A 16,992-nucleotide genomic window follows, 5' to 3' on the forward strand; every position below is an offset into this window, starting at 1 on the left:
TTTTTTTAGTTCAAACCAATGTGAATCAGGAGCAAATGAAAAAATGTAGTTGGAAAAACATTGTAGCTGTGACATAGAAGCTAAAATCATCGAGCTCTGCTATATTTTGACGACTAGATCCATGTACCTCTTTGTTTTCCTCGTTCGAGCTGTCTCAAAGCTGTACGTCTGGATAGCTCAGACATTGCTCACCATTTTTCTTGCACTAGTAATGTTAGTTTGGGGGTGTGAGGCAGTAAACTAGCAGGAGAGAGTGTGGATGATGGATGATGGGAAGTGGGGTAAGTGGGTGAATTTCTGATGAACTCCTGTCACTCTGAAGAAACTATGTCCTATAAAAGTTTTTAAAATGTGTCTAAAAACGGTATCATGAATAAAATTCCCCCTTTAAAATGGACCACAATATAGTCAGAGTGGGTTTTTAAGTTCAAGATCAGATCCCCCTTTTCTGCTTATCTTTTACATCCACCTAATTAAAAAAAAAAAATGTTTCAAGATTTATTTGAGAAGGCTTTGTTGGGTTCTTTACTCCCTGAATTTAAAAAAACATTATAATTATAATAAGTTTTGAGAAGGAAGAGCTTTTAAAAGAGACCAGAAATCCACATAATTTTAGGAGTGAAGATGAGTTAGAAAAACCAATATAGTAAAGATGTGGGATCCCTGTGGGGACGGGAGGTGAAAAGTAGTTAAACGCAGTTAGTAATGTGAGGCTGGGGGTCATAAAACATGCATAAAGAAAGATTTGCTGGGTTTTCCTCTAAGTGACAGCTGATGGATGGTAAGGTGTCAGTGTCTTGCTGCTGCATTCACTGCGTCACAGTGGCTCAGAAAATGAACGTCACTTCTTCCGTCATTTGGGTGTTTGTCAGTCCCCACTGCATGCTGTGACTCATTCTCCAAATGTGCCCCCCCCCTCCCTCCGAAGAGAGTTCAGGGTCAGTTGGTGATGATCGATACTTCTCAGTGTGACATAGCACTCAGAGACCAATCACCGGATCTCTCCATCTTAGTCCAGTCATGCCTGTTAGTTCAGCTGAGTCACAGGTTCAAGTCTGACAACAGGTGCGGGGTCGCCCTCTGCGCCCCTCTTTTCTGTGGCACAGCAGAAGCAGCGTCCGTGCTGACATGTGGGGTAAGGAGTTGTGACACAGGGTCTCTGCTTCAAGCTGCTTTCTATCCGCACAAGTCAGGAGGCAAAGTCACTCAGGCAGGTGAGCATTTTGATGGACGTCTCTGTCAAAGAAGCAATGCAGTTTTCTAGCTTGTTTACGGTTTTGAAATGAACCATGCTCACTTTTATGACACTGATACCCTGTGACGGTAAAAGTCAGACAAGTTTTATTATCCAAGCAGATTGACAACACATTTTTCTTCCTTGAGGGGGAACAGTTTGACTTTTAGCACAATTTCTGAAGGACTGAAATATGGGGATCTGCCTCCACTGGTGACACGGTATTTTATAAGAACAAAGTTGAAACAGATACTACAAAGTATGCTGGTAATATTTTAGAAAATGTACTTATTCTTGTAAAAATAGGTAAAATAGTAAGTGATAATCCCTGACGAGGTGCACATTGTCAGAAATTAATGGATGACGTGGAAGCCTGAACTGTGTGTTCATTTGTGATAATGCACACCTTAAAGGGCATTATCACGCTTCTACCAAAAGAAATAAATATTAAATCAATTATTAGTACTTTCATTTTTTTTTTTTGCCTTAATTGTTTTTCAAAAAAAGCGGATGATTCGATATGAAGTGCGACTTGTTGTCATGGTAACGGAACCTGCATCAACCTCGTTCTGCAGCAGTGGAGGACAGAGATGTACTGTATGTCTATGCCGATCATCATAAGTTAAACCAAGCATCCTTTGGAAGGGAAAAGTTCATTTCTTCCCACTTAACTTTCTCCAGATGATAAAGCGAAAGTTTGTTTCAAAAGAGCAGTCTAAATAGTTCAATCCCTCCTCCATAGTCGCCCCTCGTATTTCATCTCCTCCTTCTTCCAGTCCTCAAAATGAGCAAATTCACCAGATTTAAAATTACTGTCTTGGTGTTGTGATAAACTGTGGAATAATGTATGTCCAGCTATATTTCAAGTTTCTGTTGTTCCAGTTACCAATTGGTTTTTACTGTAATTTGGTCTATGTGATCAGAACTTTTTTTTTTTTGGCAGCCAATCGAAAATGAGTATTCACTCAGACTGTGGTATAAATGTGAATATTTTTTTAAAACATATACACTCTTTATAAGGCAAAAAAATGCTAAATACAATTATTATTTTTAAATAAACCATGGTTTAGTCTACAAATTTGAATGCAATTGTTCTTAATCAATTCAAACCCCATAAATAACCTTTTTTTAATTTACCAGTAGGCATACGACAATAGAAAACGATCAAACTCATGATTTTATCACTACACTGGCTTCCAGTTCAATTCAGAATAGATTTTAAGATTTCACTTTTGAGTTTTTAGAGCCTTGCACGGACAAACAGACTATATTTCTGACCTTTTAACTCCTTACGCTCCAAACTTTCCTTGAGGTCCACAGTCAAGAATTTTTAATGCGTTCTTAAAACTCGTTTTAAAAAGGAAGATCTTGCCATTCAGGCAGTCCCTTCCCGACAATTGTGTTTAAAAGTGTTACAAAGAAAAGAGAAAATGAAGAATATAACAGTAATTACAGCCTAACACGTGACAGTTGTGTGTATCATAGGAATGTGAGGCAGCTAAGGTTGTTTTAACATATCAGTAAGAAATAGATACATTTATGATGATGAGAGTGACTTATTAGCAATAAAATTATTAGTAGTGACATAAATGATACCAATAAGAGACGTGAATGCTTGTTTTAGGTTTCGAATCCACTCTGCATCTGAAATGTTTGCGTTTTGGGAGCAGACTTGCACGCTGGACCTTAAAGGCTGATGACTCAGATGTTGGGACTGTTTGAGCAGCTGTTTTTCTGGGAGCCCGTGGCGGGACACATGAGCGCTGGCATAGGGATGTTTGAAGCAGCAGTGAACTTCCGTTGGAGACATTTTCTATGATACTTGCAGATTTGCGTTTATCACAGTAGGGATGGAGGTTAGGGATTATTACAGATTTTCTCAGCGTTTGTAAACACAGAACGCTGACCGCTCATAATTGTGCTGTTATGAAACTTTCTATTTAAACTACTTGAAAGGCTCACACTTTGCAGCAAATCTTTTAATCTTCATGATGAATAGCTTTTTTTACAATCTGGATTTTTATATTAGAGCAAATAAGGTGAAAGATCGCTTAAATACCACACACACCTTCACACACGTCTAAATTGTAAGCTGTGCAGCTGTTGTTGTTCTGTTTGTGCTGTGGTAGGTAACATACTGTGGGAAGTGGGTTGTTTTTCATGCCTGAACACAAACATCTGACTCATGAAATGTCAGCGGAGGGATTGTCTGTCTCAGCAAAATGGCCAAGTATTGCTTAAAGTCTCCGGGCAAGGACAGTCATGAAACGTGATTAAGTCTTTTCAGACTGGAGAACACAGCGACACATGTATTGTGTCTCTGGGTCTTTGTGTTGTGTGCATATACTTGCCCTCTGGGAGGGACGGTAATCTCAGTGTATAGGAAGTATTTCTGCAGTAGCTAAAGTCACATGATCTTTAACTCAGAGGACATGCGGTCGCATCATTGCTCTGTTTTCTTTTCCGGCTGTTAGTATTTTTTACAAAAGCAAGGCCTAAAAATAAATGCCATAAAAATTTGAAAATCCTGATGGACTTTTGAGTGGACTACATACCAAAATAAATACCTAAAGTCCTTGTGTCTGTGTAAATAATGCAGATTATAGTGTGTGTCTGTACCAAAATGTTGAAAAGTGTGTCAAAACACAAGATTAAAGCCTTTAAAACTTGTGCAATAACAAAATGTTTTGACAAGTAGGTCTAAAAATATCAGGTCTATTACATTTAAAGAATAAACACAGTGCCAATAGTTGCTTTTTTATACAACTTTTTTCACACATGTAAAATTAACAATATCAGATTTTACGTGAAAATAAAACCTTGTAAATGGAATTTTATCCAATAAAACACATTTAAATTGAAGCTCTATAGGTTTAGATGTATAGAAGACAAAATTTTGATTAAATCAACTAATAAATCTAATATTAATTTAATCAATTCCATTTAATTTTCTGCCTGTAAAACAGTTTTTCTTGTAAAACAAATTGTTCCACATGTGTTTATTGTTGGTTTTGTAATAACAGTTTTTCTTTATACAGGAGACATATTTCTAAAAGAAAATTTGAAGTTAATCAATATTTTTTATAAATCTTGTTGTAAAATGACACTACATAGGTATTCTGCTGAGTGTGTGTGTTTAAGCAACTCTTCTAATTTAAAATCAAACTGATTCAGGATTTTGCCAGTGACACCCGACCATAACTCATTTCATATTATTTTATTTTACAATATTTTATGTTTCAATGTCAAAGACATAGATTATATGTTTATTAGTTTATTGGACTGATATTAGATGCCCCCTTTTTTTCTTTTTTTTTTTGCCATCCATACATTTTCTAAACCAGTTTTTGTCCATTTCGGGGTCACGGGACTGTCAGATCCTAACCCGGTCACTCATGGGTGAAGGCAAGACACCCCCTGGACAGGTCGCCAGTCTGTCGCAGGGCCTCAATCACACACCCATTCACACTTCACAATTTAAAGTCACCAATTAACCTATGAAGCATGTTTTGGTCAGTGGGATGAAGCCGGAGTCCCAGGAGAAAACCCACGCATGCACGGGGAGAACATGCAAAATCCAGACGGAAAGGTCCCAGTTGTTGGTTCTACATGTCCCCCAACTGGGACTTGAACCGGGACCTTCTTGCTGTGAGGCAAGAGCGCTAACCACTGCACCACCATGCTCCCCCATAATTTTTTTGCAAAAGATTTTAATAAAATAATTACTTGAATAATTTCATTTTATTCATGAAATAAAAATGAAATAAATCAAAAATGTTATTGAAATTTCGTCCAAATCTGAATGAATTAAAAATAACCAAAATAAAAAGGAAAAAAATCCAAATATTGTCATTAACTTTGCTCCACCTAAGGTGTATTTTCCACATCTGGTTTAAGACTTTAGTTGTGATTGTAGGTCAGTAAAAGCGTTTTTTACTGTTTGGGTTGCTTTAATTGAACACCATCACTGTCCATTTACTGTCCGTCCACTTTCTTTTAGTACAAACAAGTGGAGCAGTACATGTCCTTCCACAAGCTGCCGGCTGACTTCCGACAGAAAATCCATGACTATTATGAGCACAGATACCAAGGTAAAATGTTCGATGAGGAGAGCATCCTGGGAGAACTCAGCGAGCCTCTACGAGAGGTGAGAGAAAACGTCACGCAACACCTTGGTGTTCTATCATGCTGTGATAACCTCAGATTGCTTTTGAAAACTTTGTACAGTTTGTACTCATTTTACATTTGTCACGTTATTAGGAAATCGTCAACTTCAACTGTCGCAAATTGGTAGCATCCATGCCGCTATTTGCCAACGCAGAGCCAAACTTTGTGACCGCCATGCTGACTAAGCTGCGGTTTGAAGTGTTCCAGCCGCACGACTACATCATCAGAGAGGGAACCATCGGCAAAAAAATGTACTTCATCCAACATGGCGTGTGCAGTGTCATCACCAAAGGAACCCTTGCCATGAAACTGTCCGACGGCTCTTATTTTGGAGGTGGAGGGCTTTTTTTTATCGTTTTTGGGTGTTGCTGCTTTTCTTTAAGCTTGTTCTTTCCCCTCTCAGAGATCTGTTTGTTGACGAGGGGCAGGAGAACAGCCAGCGTGCGAGCAGAGACCTACTGTCGACTCTACTCCCTGTCTGTCGACCACTTCAACGAGGTGCTGGAAGAGTATCCCATGATGAGACGAGCCTTCGAGACTGTTGCCATCGACCGCCTGGACCGCATAGGTAAAATATTTCATAACAGATTCAGAGCTGAATTTGGGAAGTCAGAAAACGATTTTTTGCATCATTCCTTCAGCAGAAACATTTCTGTAAAAATCAACTTCACTACCAGGGATTTACAATAATAATCAAGGTATAGACCATGAATGGTCTGTAAGATGAGATGTTCTGAGATATGAAATAGGAACCATTCTTTAAAAAAGGTACAGAACACTGTAACAAAAGATGAAAGTACATTGTGACACCTCTGTTTTCCTCTGGGCTCGTTCTGCTGTATGGATGTACCTGGTGTGAAGGACGACGCATGGTCCATCCAGCTCCTGTTATCTCTGTAAACTCACTAAATATGCTTGTTTTTATGCTTTGTCCAGCTTTTTTGTCCTTTTTTTCTCCGCCTGCCCTCTCCTGTTTCCTGCCTCCTCCTCCTCTTCACTTTGACTTTAGCGCATGTTTGTATCTGCTCTGCAGGTAAAAAGAACTCCATTCTGATGCACAAAGTGCAGCATGACCTCAACTCTGGCGTGTTCAACAACCGAGAGAACGAGATGATCCAAGAGATTGTCAAGTACGACCGTGAGATGGTGAAGCTGGTGGATTTACAGCGGCCGCGGGCCATGTCTATGACCCCCTCCATCGGCGGCATCTTTGCGCCTCCGGGTCAACCGCAGACGGGTTCAGCTATTGCCACCCTCCAACAAGCAGTTGCCATGAGTTTCTGTCCTCAGATGGCGAGTCCTTTGGTTGGACCTGGGACGCTGCAGTCTCCCCGAATGGTGCGAAGGTTCCAAGTGATGCAGAACTTGTCCAGTCCTGTTTCTATGAGTCCTGTTCAATCGCAACACCCCCAGACGTTCGGAGGGGCATTTGGATCTGCAATTTCCAGCCCTCCTGTCCAAAGCCCTCTCGCAGCAACAGGACGGACTTTCCAGTACATGGCGAGCGTAGGGCCCTCGGGGTCCCAGTTGTCCCTGGTGCAGCACCATGCACCCAGCCCCACCCAGAACCAGCAGAGGCCTGCCTCACACAAGAGCACTCACTCCCTTCACACTGGCAGCCTGAGCCAAGATACCAGAGCCCTGTCTGCGTCGCAGCCTTCACTCCCCCAAGAAGGTACACCACAAGCTGCCTCCGCAGCGCCCAGCCCTCCGCCCTCCACCCGTACCTCCAACTCCTCCATTGGCCCTACGCAGCCCCCTCACCATAGCTTACCGGGACCTTCGGGGGTGGGGAGATCAGCAGGAGCTCAGCAGAGGGTGGCCTTTGCCTCCACACCTCCTCCTGGTGGACCTGCTGGAGTGGGGGCTGTAGCAGCTGCTGCTGGTTCAGGACCTCCAGATTCTGGAGTTCCTAAGAAAGACTCGATTGTCAGCCTTCCAGAGCTAGACTCTGCCAGATCCCGGCTGTCTTCCAACTTGTGACCCTGGTAGAGTTTAGGAATGAGGCCTTTTTTGTAGGAGAATCTGTTCGGTTAAGGTCAGTACAGCTGATCGCTCAACTTGCAAAATGACCAATCAGCTACTGCCAGCGCCAGCAGTCGTTCGACCTGGATGCACTGTGTGCTGGTGTCAGCCGAAAGATAAGAGCTACTCAACGTCTTGAGACAGTTTGGTCAGGAGGAGTCTATACAATTAAACTATATAACTTAAGGTTGAACTGGTCTAGTTTACTGTGCCAGTACCTTTAGTCTTAGTATCACCACTTTCACTCTGCTTCCAAACACCTACTGTATATTGCTGTCTTTACTGTAAAGATATGAGGAAAAGTATGATTAATGTACCTTTTGCATACTGTGTAGAATTCATGCAATGCAATCTAGCAGGAGCTGGACTTAAATATGAAAATCAGGGACTTGAGGTCAAACGACAATGACATTTTAAGTGTTCAAATGTGTTTTGAGTGTATTTTTTCTGTAAAAGCCGTCGTAGCAAAAGAATCCACATTTTCATATTGTTTCCAACAGTAGTGGAATTAGTGTTTTAGACCGCTGGTCGATCTTACATCTGTGTGTAAATAGTTGCTGAAAAAAAGAAGTATGGATGCATATTATATTCATTGTATCTACCCAAACCAAAGTTGAGCTTGAACACCAAGTCTGGTTGTGTCTGTATCAACTAAAAAAGAAAAATAGAAGAAAATGCCATTTATTTAACTGCCTTGATTCAACGTTAGAAGCCATATATTTGGTTTGTGCGTATGTATATCTGTGGGTGTGGGATTGCGTGCGCGAGTTTGTTGGTGCGTTTCGGTTTCCATTTTGAGAGACGGGCCTAGCGCCCTCGACTTGCTGACAGCGGCACTGCCCGTTTTCATGAATCATTTGCAAAAGTGGTCAGCTGTTTTCTCAGCATACTGATTGTAACTCTGAAGGCAAAGATGGATATATAATCCGAGCTTTACTGAAAGGAAACATTCGTGAACAATTCATACTGTATACTTGCTTGTTTCTGTCTAGGTTCATCGATTAACACATGCAATATAATTCTGCAATACTCTACCCCGCCTATATATAAATATATACGAGTATAAATATCTATACATATGCTGTACAGGAAAGTGAACTTCTCTTTTTAAGTTTTCTTTTTAATGTGAAATCTTAAAGAATCCAGCAGCTATTTGTGGCTTCACTTGAGGTATTGTAATATTGTGACCATGTTGTTACCTTAACCAAAAATGTTTGAGGGAATGAAAGGATGTGCTGCAATGTAATTTTTGTTTTAAAAAAAAGAAAAAAGTTATCGAACTGAGCGCTTCAAACTGGTTCAGACTCCCAAGAGGAATCCGTGTTGGAGTCCAGCAAGCCAGATCCTCGAAAATGTCACTTTAAAGCCCATTTTAAGGGATTTGATTTTAAAATTAAATGGTTGGGGTGAGCAATATGGCGCACAAACGCCTCACTTGTAAAAAAAAAAGAAAAAAAAAGAAAAAAATTCTGTGTGCCCGTATCTGCTGGAACTCCAGTGAATGTCTTGATTTTTAGATCCACAGCAATCCTATGGTTAAAATTGTGGGACTCTGTTGAAAACTGGGATAGTTTTACTCGAAACATTCTAACGCCGTTGAACCTAAAATCCTTCTATTGCTGAATGTATGCCATACAAGAAGGAAGACAGCTAATCAATTATAAACTGCCATGTACATAAAGGGACCGCGATTTAAAGAGGCTTTTATGATGCAAGAGGATTGTGGCGTTGCTTTCTGAGTTGCCGAGTGTCTGTGTGAATTTTATTTATTTATTTTTTTAGGTCTGTTGATGCTTATCTGGGTTGCTGTATTTAATCTTTATTATTTATTTGACATTTATGCTAAAACCCAGATCTAACATGAGAAGATACGTTTTGTAAAAAAATAATAAAATAAAACCAAACATATTATTTATTAAAAAAAAAAAAAAGACGAAGAGTGGGCATGAATGAGAGCGAGTTGAGACCATTTTGAACTCTTCTGTCCAAAGCAAGCACTGAGGACATCCTGTCAAGCACCTTGCGTTGCACTAAGACCTGGTTATCTAAGATACGAGTCGATGCTCTGTTGCTTCTCCTTGGACTAATGTGTGGTTAAACTGCAAGAACGAGAAGGGAATCCAATTGGGATAGATAACAGGCAGCTGAGTCATTGTGTTCAACTCTGTCAGCTTAGAACATTGATCCAGAGCCGGACTGTAAAATCAATGTGATGCACGTTTACTCAGGTTTGTTACCTTTCCAGAGAGATGTATTGACTGCTGCAACATGGTTTTCCATTCATTTAGTTAAACTCATCTATGCTCCCATTTGGAACTTGTTAGCTTGACCACTCTTGAAGATTCCCCTTGAGTCAGATTGGAGCAGAGGACCTTGTTGGATTGTTATTAGTGTGTCCTAAAAGTTGTTTAAATCTTTAAACAAGGTGGAGGTGATTGTTTTTATCCAAGGGCTTCATTATACGGCTTAATCTCGTTGTAACTGCATTTCCCCTTCCTGTGTGATCATGCTCTATACAAACCGTGTCCTGTGTCATGCCTGGGTCACAGTATAGTGACCCTGTTTTGCCAGCAACATAGAAACCTTGTATTGCTTTTTTTTTTTTCCTGTGGGAAAGGTACATGCCAAAATTCCAATATGATTGTGAACAAACTCCATTCGAGCCAACGGCTGTAGTGTGCTCCTGTACAGTTTTAGCGCAATCACTTGGTTCTCTTTCCTATTCCTTTGTGCTAATACCAGAGTTTGCCCTATTAAGCTGCTAACAAGACTGTGCTGAAATCATGTGAATGGGTTCACAGTCAGAGTGAAGCAAGATGGGAGAGTTGATAGGTGATATTCCATGTCAGGGATGATTCTCTGTGACTGCGTCCATCCGGTAAGATGTGTAGTGTGCAATTCACTCCTGCTCAGAAATATTAATAAAAAAACGGCATCTGAGACACTTTGGTGACTCTGTTTGAACTCTCATCCAAGAGGCAGGTTATAGTTCTGATAGGAAGAAAAACACGCATCTGTCAGTTCGTCTGCTTCAAGCCCCCGCTGGCAGGTCATGGGATGTGCTGCTGCATTGGCCAAACGATGAGGGACTCAGGGTGTGATTGTCTGTCGTTCCCCCCTTCTGGACCTCTCTTCGAGGGGAAATTGAAATCCCTCATTTATGTTTGACACAGACTGACAATTATTGAGAATATCAAAGATTCAGACCTCTCATTTATGCTGTACCAGACATTAAGGGTACTGAATGCCTTGGTGTTGATGTGTTAGCAAATCAGGGTATTATTTTTGTTTGTTTCTCTGTCTCGTCCCTTTTGTTTTGCTGTTTTACAGTTTGTTTGTGCTCTGTGCACATGGACTGTATATACCTTGTGCCTAGTACATTTAGTTTCCACATAGTCTATTTTTGTGGTATGGATGTGCCTGTAAAAATGCAGATACGTGTCATTATTTTCAACTTGCAATATATGTAAAAAAGAAAAAAAACATTAGATGAAGACTAGTCTTGCTGAATTACAATGACAATGTCAGTATATATAATTTTTCCTGATACGGGAAACACAAAATTGCACATTTTTGTTGGTTTGAGCCTTCCAACACCATGCGCGCTGTACTCTGTACTTTCATGTTCAGTACATAAGATATACACAGTGATCTGGAGCACATTGTTTTTACCACAACCTGCTGTACAAGGAACTTTTTTTTTTTTTTTTTTTACAGTGATAGGGTGAGTTCTGACTGGTTCTGGGTGGATACCAACAGTCTAGAAGTTAGCTGAAAAATGACCTGCTTGTCGCAAGGAGCCAAAAATATCACCAACTGTGGAGATGCTTGCACAATATCCCTGAAAATAAATACAAAAAAAATCTGTGCTTATGCTGGAAATTTGTTGTCAAACTTGAAGAGTTCCTCACGCTGATGCTGGTTGCACACTGATCTGGTGTTCTTCATTAGGAAAGAAAAGCTCTCTCCAAGGGTGAATCTGACTAATGAGCCTCAGCAGTCATGGGAGCATGACTCCCAATTGCGTCACCTGACAGGTAAAGCAGAGTGCATGCTTGTAATTTTCTTATCTAAGCAGAGTTCTGTGTGTAATTCTTTGTGGGACCTTCAAATCTAGACATTGTTGTGTACCGATTACTGTACGATGATTTAATTTAGTCTAACAGTTAAACTTTTGTGTCGTAGCTACTGTAGCCTGCTTAACTTACCTAAGCCTTCTCTCTGCTTCAGGACTCTGTGTGCTTGAGTTTGTGTGTGCGTGTGTGTGTTCCTGTGCCTTTCCTTCTATAATGTTGGTCCCACTTGAGAACATGATGCCATTTAGGGGACTGAGGCCCACATGAAACCGGGAGGTGCCAGCACAAGCAGAAGAGCGTTAAATGGCCATGACTACGTTTGTTCCATAAACAAACAAAAAAATAATATTAACAACAACAAAAAGGCTTTCTAGAAGTGACATTAGCACATCCTTAGACTTAGTAGCATTCCACAACCTGCACGATCTGCTCTGCGCGAGCATCCAAACACACTTTACCAGCACCGTGTGGACCACAGCACAGATATCTGACACTGCATGTGTTCTCTTTCTCTGGAGGCCAGTTTGCAACCATCTCAGGCTGTGCTTCAGGCTTCTGAAAATAGCTTCAAGTGTTACGGAACTACAGCTCTGTTTAGGTTCATGTCTCCAATCCAGGGACAACTCAGCTCCCGGCCCAAGCCACAGTACGACCAAATCTGTCTCAAGAGGACACTTGGTGACATTTGTTTGTGTCCAGTCCTTGCAGGTTGTGATGCACAGCTCTTGGCCAGGGTGTGGGGCTGATTTAAACCCTGTGTTCTAGAGGCTGTCTTGTCCACCCCCTCTGCTGGACAAGAACCCAAAGCCACACCCTGGTCTATCTCAATAAGCTGGTCTGTCAGTCAGTGGCAATGTTGTTTAAGCATTCGTAAACAGATGATACATTGTTGTGCAATAAAAAGATGAGCGCATTGGCATACTGATCTGTGTGTGGACTTTTATTTGACACTCTTAATGAGTTTCCTGAGAACTGGATGGAGTTTCCCCTCCTACCCCTCATTCCAAACAGGAAGTACAGTGAGGTTACACCTGCTAACCTCTGCATGTTTGTTACTGAGGAAGAATGACCAAAAAACTCAATTGCAATTTAGTCATTTTGATAAAAAAACTGGATCAGGCTCATACAAAGTATTCTGGATCTCTGCCATAAAAGATAAAATCCTATAAAATTGATACAGTATATGCCCCAGGTGGGCCATGTGTGACTTTAGTCTATTGTTTGGCAGGACAGAAACCCCCTTATGATCTTTAGTACTTTAAATTAGTGTTTATCAACCTTTTTTGAGCCACGGCACACTTTTTCCTTGGTAAAAATCACAAGGCACCTCACCAACTAAAAAATTTAATAAAATGAAATTTTGTGCCCAGATGACAAAATGCATGTGTGTACCCACACTTATTAGGAAAGGGACAGTAAAAATATCAAGCAAATCCTGAGACACAGTTGAGAGTGCACAGGATTTTCTGAATACCATATTTTTGGCCCACAGCTCTAAGTTTTACTTTACTTAAGTCTTACGTCAAACTGGCTCATCTGTTGCCGCACCCTTGACGATATCTCGTGGCATCCCAGGGTGCACTGCCTTAAATGGTCATCTTCACCAAACCTACGTCTTGACTGGTCAGTGTACATGTTCCTGCTTCTGCCAGCAAAGTTTGGGCTTTGTTTTCTTGGTGGAAAAGTACTGATTAGGTCCTTGAAACTTTCCCTAACTGGTTTCAACTGATCTCATGAGCCTGCTGTCAGTGGAAGGGGTGTGGACATCCATCAAGCTCACTCCTAATAGGTGATAGTGGTTGCAATGGAATCACTGACTCAAAACGACTCAGATCATTCATGGCTCTCGGAGGATGTCTGGTTCCAACATAGCGAAAAAATGGTGACTGAACTGACTTAATTTCATTGGAGCCAAAAGTAATGTCACATTCTCCTCTACAGTCAATGGTAACAACCTTAAACACAAGTGTATTCCTATGCTGCATTCACACTGGGTATGTGACGCATGTTCTTGAATGCATGTTTAGCACATGGTGTTCACACTGGAGCATCGCTACCTGACACTAGCGCATATCTACAGTTGGAAGAGGCAAGGAGTGAAATGTCAAACCGGTGCAAATCTTGAAAATCTTGATCTAGGCTTTTTCTTTCACAGCTCTATTCTGATATATGAAATACTTGATGTCATATAACTCTGGTTGGGTACAATTATTAATTTCTCCTCAAAGATCAGTTTTCAAATGGTTGACCTTTTTATGTATTGATAAAAACGTTACACATACATCACTACCAGTCCCTAATTAATTAAATTTCAACACGTGAACACGAACGTTTTGAATTTGAAAGCCAAAAACATGCAAGTTTACAGAGTTTTCATTGAAAGTGGTCACTATTTGAGCCCGTGTCACTGAGGCTCAGCTTAAAGTCGTTTTGGTAAATGCAAACATGTGTGCATGGACTAACTTCAACCCTCCAATCAGCCCCCCTACTCTCATCCTTACATCAGATGAGATCTTTCTCTGTTGCTCTGCAGACAAGGGCTCTCCTGCATCCCTGATTAGGTGTCTGAGCACAGACCAAGAGCTTTCCATTCGTGTGTCTGTGTGCATGCGAGCAAACACAACACCGCACAGCGGTAGGAGGAATTTGTTCGATACCCGAGAGTGTGTGCAGGCACATGCAAGTCCTAGTTTTGCATTTGTCCGGGAGAGAGAGAGTAAATGAAGCAGTGGTGGAAGTGTGTGTGAGAGAAAGGATGGGTATGTGTGTGTGCGTCAGAGATGAGGGCAGTCCAAGGACACTTTCCTCTTGCAGCCTGGGAGCAACATCCACCCATTCCTTTCGTCTACCCTCTTTCCTTCCCTTATCCACACACACTCAGACACACACAACTGTCTGGATCATCAATGATCAGAGAAGAAAGATTCAAATCACAAACTAGGGGAGATTTTGCCACAGATCTTTGCCAGCTTTCCTGCTGCCTCTCCAGGTCCACACGCAGCCTGAGCAAATGTGGGTGAGGCTATCCGCAGTGCGTGCCCGCACTTTTACCTTGACGTGACATAATGTCCTCCTTCTTCTGCTCCATTGACACACGCTCTCCCTCTCTCTTTCAAATTCATTGTAATGCAATGAGGAAGCAAACTCTGATTATGGCTGCAGGCGAATTTACACCAAGTTGTGAAGCTTTATAAATGCACAGTTTCATGCATGGTACAGGACTGTCCTCTACCTTGTTCCTCTGCAGTTCTAGTCCTCTGCTTTGTCCCTGGGTGTCCTACTTCAATTAATCATAGCATCACCCTCACTACTCCCATGTCTGTTTACCTCCAGAGGGCAATTTGCTTATTTAGATCCTTACTGGTGTCTTTGTTCCTTTCCTTGCTTCACCCTAACACCTCTGATCTTCACTGGCTTCCTTCTTTTTTCATCATTTCTCAGAGCCTTGAAACCATCTGAGTCACACCTGGTCTTTCCAGGAAGAAAAAATGTGCCTCATTTTCTGCTCTAATGGGTGACAAAAAAGTGCAGGTCATGGTGTCTTTCCTTGTTCAGCTTGAGAACATGTAATTATATTGTGCTATGGTAACCCCCCCTAAGTGAGTGAACCTCTATTTATCCTTAAGGGCCCCCAATTTAGCCTCAAGCAGCCAAAATTACCACAGAAAAGATCATGGAGTCTTTAAAAAAATGCTTACACTTCTAACTAAGTGTTAGACTGTGTGACCAAGTGAGGACACTTATTTTTCCTCAAATTCTTCTGATTTATAAATGAATGTCCTAAGAGCAAAATGCTTTTTAATGGAACAGTACTCCCATCACCTGAGCGGGTAGGTTGATTCATCCTCTGTAAAAACAGGCCCCTTAGAAATGACTCAAACATTTTAACTCCATTGGCACATTGTCTTTAAATAAGCAGAAAGATTGACCAATGGAGAAATACAAATTAGTTGACTGAGAACCATTTTTTTTATTTACAACAACCTGAGTTTGCAGCGAAATTACAAAAGCAGAATGACAGCGCAATTTAAATTACATACAAATAAAACATCTCATCTTTGCACATTGAGATTCACAATAAAAAGTCTACAGGAGGCACTAAGTTAATCTTTACAATAAAAAGACAGAAGGAGACTAATAAAAAACATTTAAGAACATCTGCATTCATCACAAACCACATCTGTCTAGGATGTCTTAAAGGCAGGATCAAAAACAGGAACCACTTTACTTCTCTTGCTGCAATGTTTTCAAATCGCCTTGTAAAAAGTTTTACTTGTCCATTTCTGTCTCCTCAGACTGCCTCGGCCTTGTGTCTCTGCTCTGGGTAGCACAGGGAAAACATGGCTCAGCTCTGAATGCCAGGATTAGCATTTGGCCCAAGCTCTGAGTCCATGAATGAGTCATTGAGCAAGACAGCAAGAAGATACAGAAAACCATCTTACAGCTGCAGGCAGTCTCGGTAACCTCGCAGTTTACTGGACAGCGGGCTGGGGAGGAAGTGAGAAGTACGTCAAGCTGAAATCATCAAGATTAAAAACTCACAGCAGGAGTCAGAAACCAAGGGTCACTTGATCTTTCAGGAGCTGCGTCATTTCATTTGAAAACTGGGGTTCCTCGGCTTAAATCTTTTTTACTCAATTACTTAGGCTGCAAAGTAAAGGCCGAATACAAAATCTTCCACTACTCCTATGGCTTCTCCCTACCCCTACATGTAGCCCTCTGAATGGAGAGATATGGAGAAATACTAGTACTATGGAACATCTCGAATTGGATGTAGATATCCAGTCTCGCTTTATAACAAATAACTTTCAGTTGAAATGATACACAAATGGCATCATCCTATAAGCGATTACCCACACCTTTTCCAGTTTTTGTAAAAAAGGAAAAAAAGTTATCTAAAAACAAAAGTAATTTCCAGAAATCAAAATAAAATGTTAAAAAATAGAAACTAAAGAGCAAATCTAAAAATGTAAGTTCAATGGGACATCCCTGATTTGTTGATGCTGTTTGCCCATCATTTCAACTGAAAGTTATTAGCCATGAAGTGATACTAGATATCATCATCCAATCAGGGATGTCCCATAATACCTACCTTTTCCAGTTTCGCATTGTTTTGCATTTTTAACATTTCATTTTGATTTCTGGAAGTTATTGTTGTATTATAGCCCAATACTGCAGCACAGTTATCTCAATGAGCTTTACACTGGTAATTGTCCAAAAACATAAAACATAAACAATAGCTGATTGCTATACTAAAGTAAACAGACTAAACTAAAATGGGCATCCCTGCCCTTAGACCTGGGGTGTCCAAATCCAGGCCTCAAGGGTCGGCCTCTTGCTGGTTTCCCAGAAATCCCTGCCTTATGTGCTGCAGATCAGGTGTGTTTAGCCAATTTGAGGCTTCAATGGCAGGATGGTTGGATAGGGCATGAGAAGAACCAGAGGCGAGGTCCACTTCTTTTTTGTGTTTTGAAATTTTGTTTTGATTTA

At 40.9% G+C, this 16,992-nt stretch overlaps 1 protein-coding gene and 1 long non-coding RNA gene across 3 annotated transcripts in view; one reads left to right on the forward strand and one right to left on the reverse strand.

Moving 5' to 3' along the window:
• Positions 1 to 12,427, forward strand: part of LOC112147462 (potassium/sodium hyperpolarization-activated cyclic nucleotide-gated channel 2) — a 34,701-nt gene extending 22,274 nt beyond the window's left edge. Inside the window, exons 5-8 of the mRNA XM_024273871.1 lie at positions 5,235 to 5,381; positions 5,495 to 5,735; positions 5,805 to 5,969; positions 6,435 to 12,427. Of these exons, the coding sequence (XP_024129639.1) occupies positions 5,235 to 5,381; positions 5,495 to 5,735; positions 5,805 to 5,969; positions 6,435 to 7,384 (1,503 nt within the window). The 3' untranslated portion in view covers positions 7,385 to 12,427. The remainder of the gene's footprint in view (positions 1 to 5,234; positions 5,382 to 5,494; positions 5,736 to 5,804; positions 5,970 to 6,434) is intronic.
• A 2,909-nt stretch (positions 12,428 to 15,336) lies between these two features.
• The window catches only part of LOC112147807, a 6,728-nt gene continuing 5,072 nt past the window's right edge, over positions 15,337 to 16,992 (reverse strand). Inside the window, exons 2-3 of one of the 2 annotated variants that reach the window (XR_004949557.1) lie at positions 15,945 to 15,989; positions 15,337 to 15,822 (exon numbers count right to left, since the gene is read on the reverse strand). This is a non-coding gene — a long non-coding RNA (uncharacterized LOC112147807). Of the gene's footprint in view, positions 15,990 to 16,992 lie in introns of both variants that reach the window. The other variant, XR_002919538.2, reaches the window with a different exon arrangement.

This window comes from Oryzias melastigma, linkage group LG17 (assembly GCF_002922805.2).
Source record: "Oryzias melastigma strain HK-1 linkage group LG17, ASM292280v2, whole genome shotgun sequence".
Classification (NCBI taxonomy): domain Eukaryota; kingdom Metazoa; phylum Chordata; class Actinopteri; order Beloniformes; family Adrianichthyidae; genus Oryzias; species Oryzias melastigma.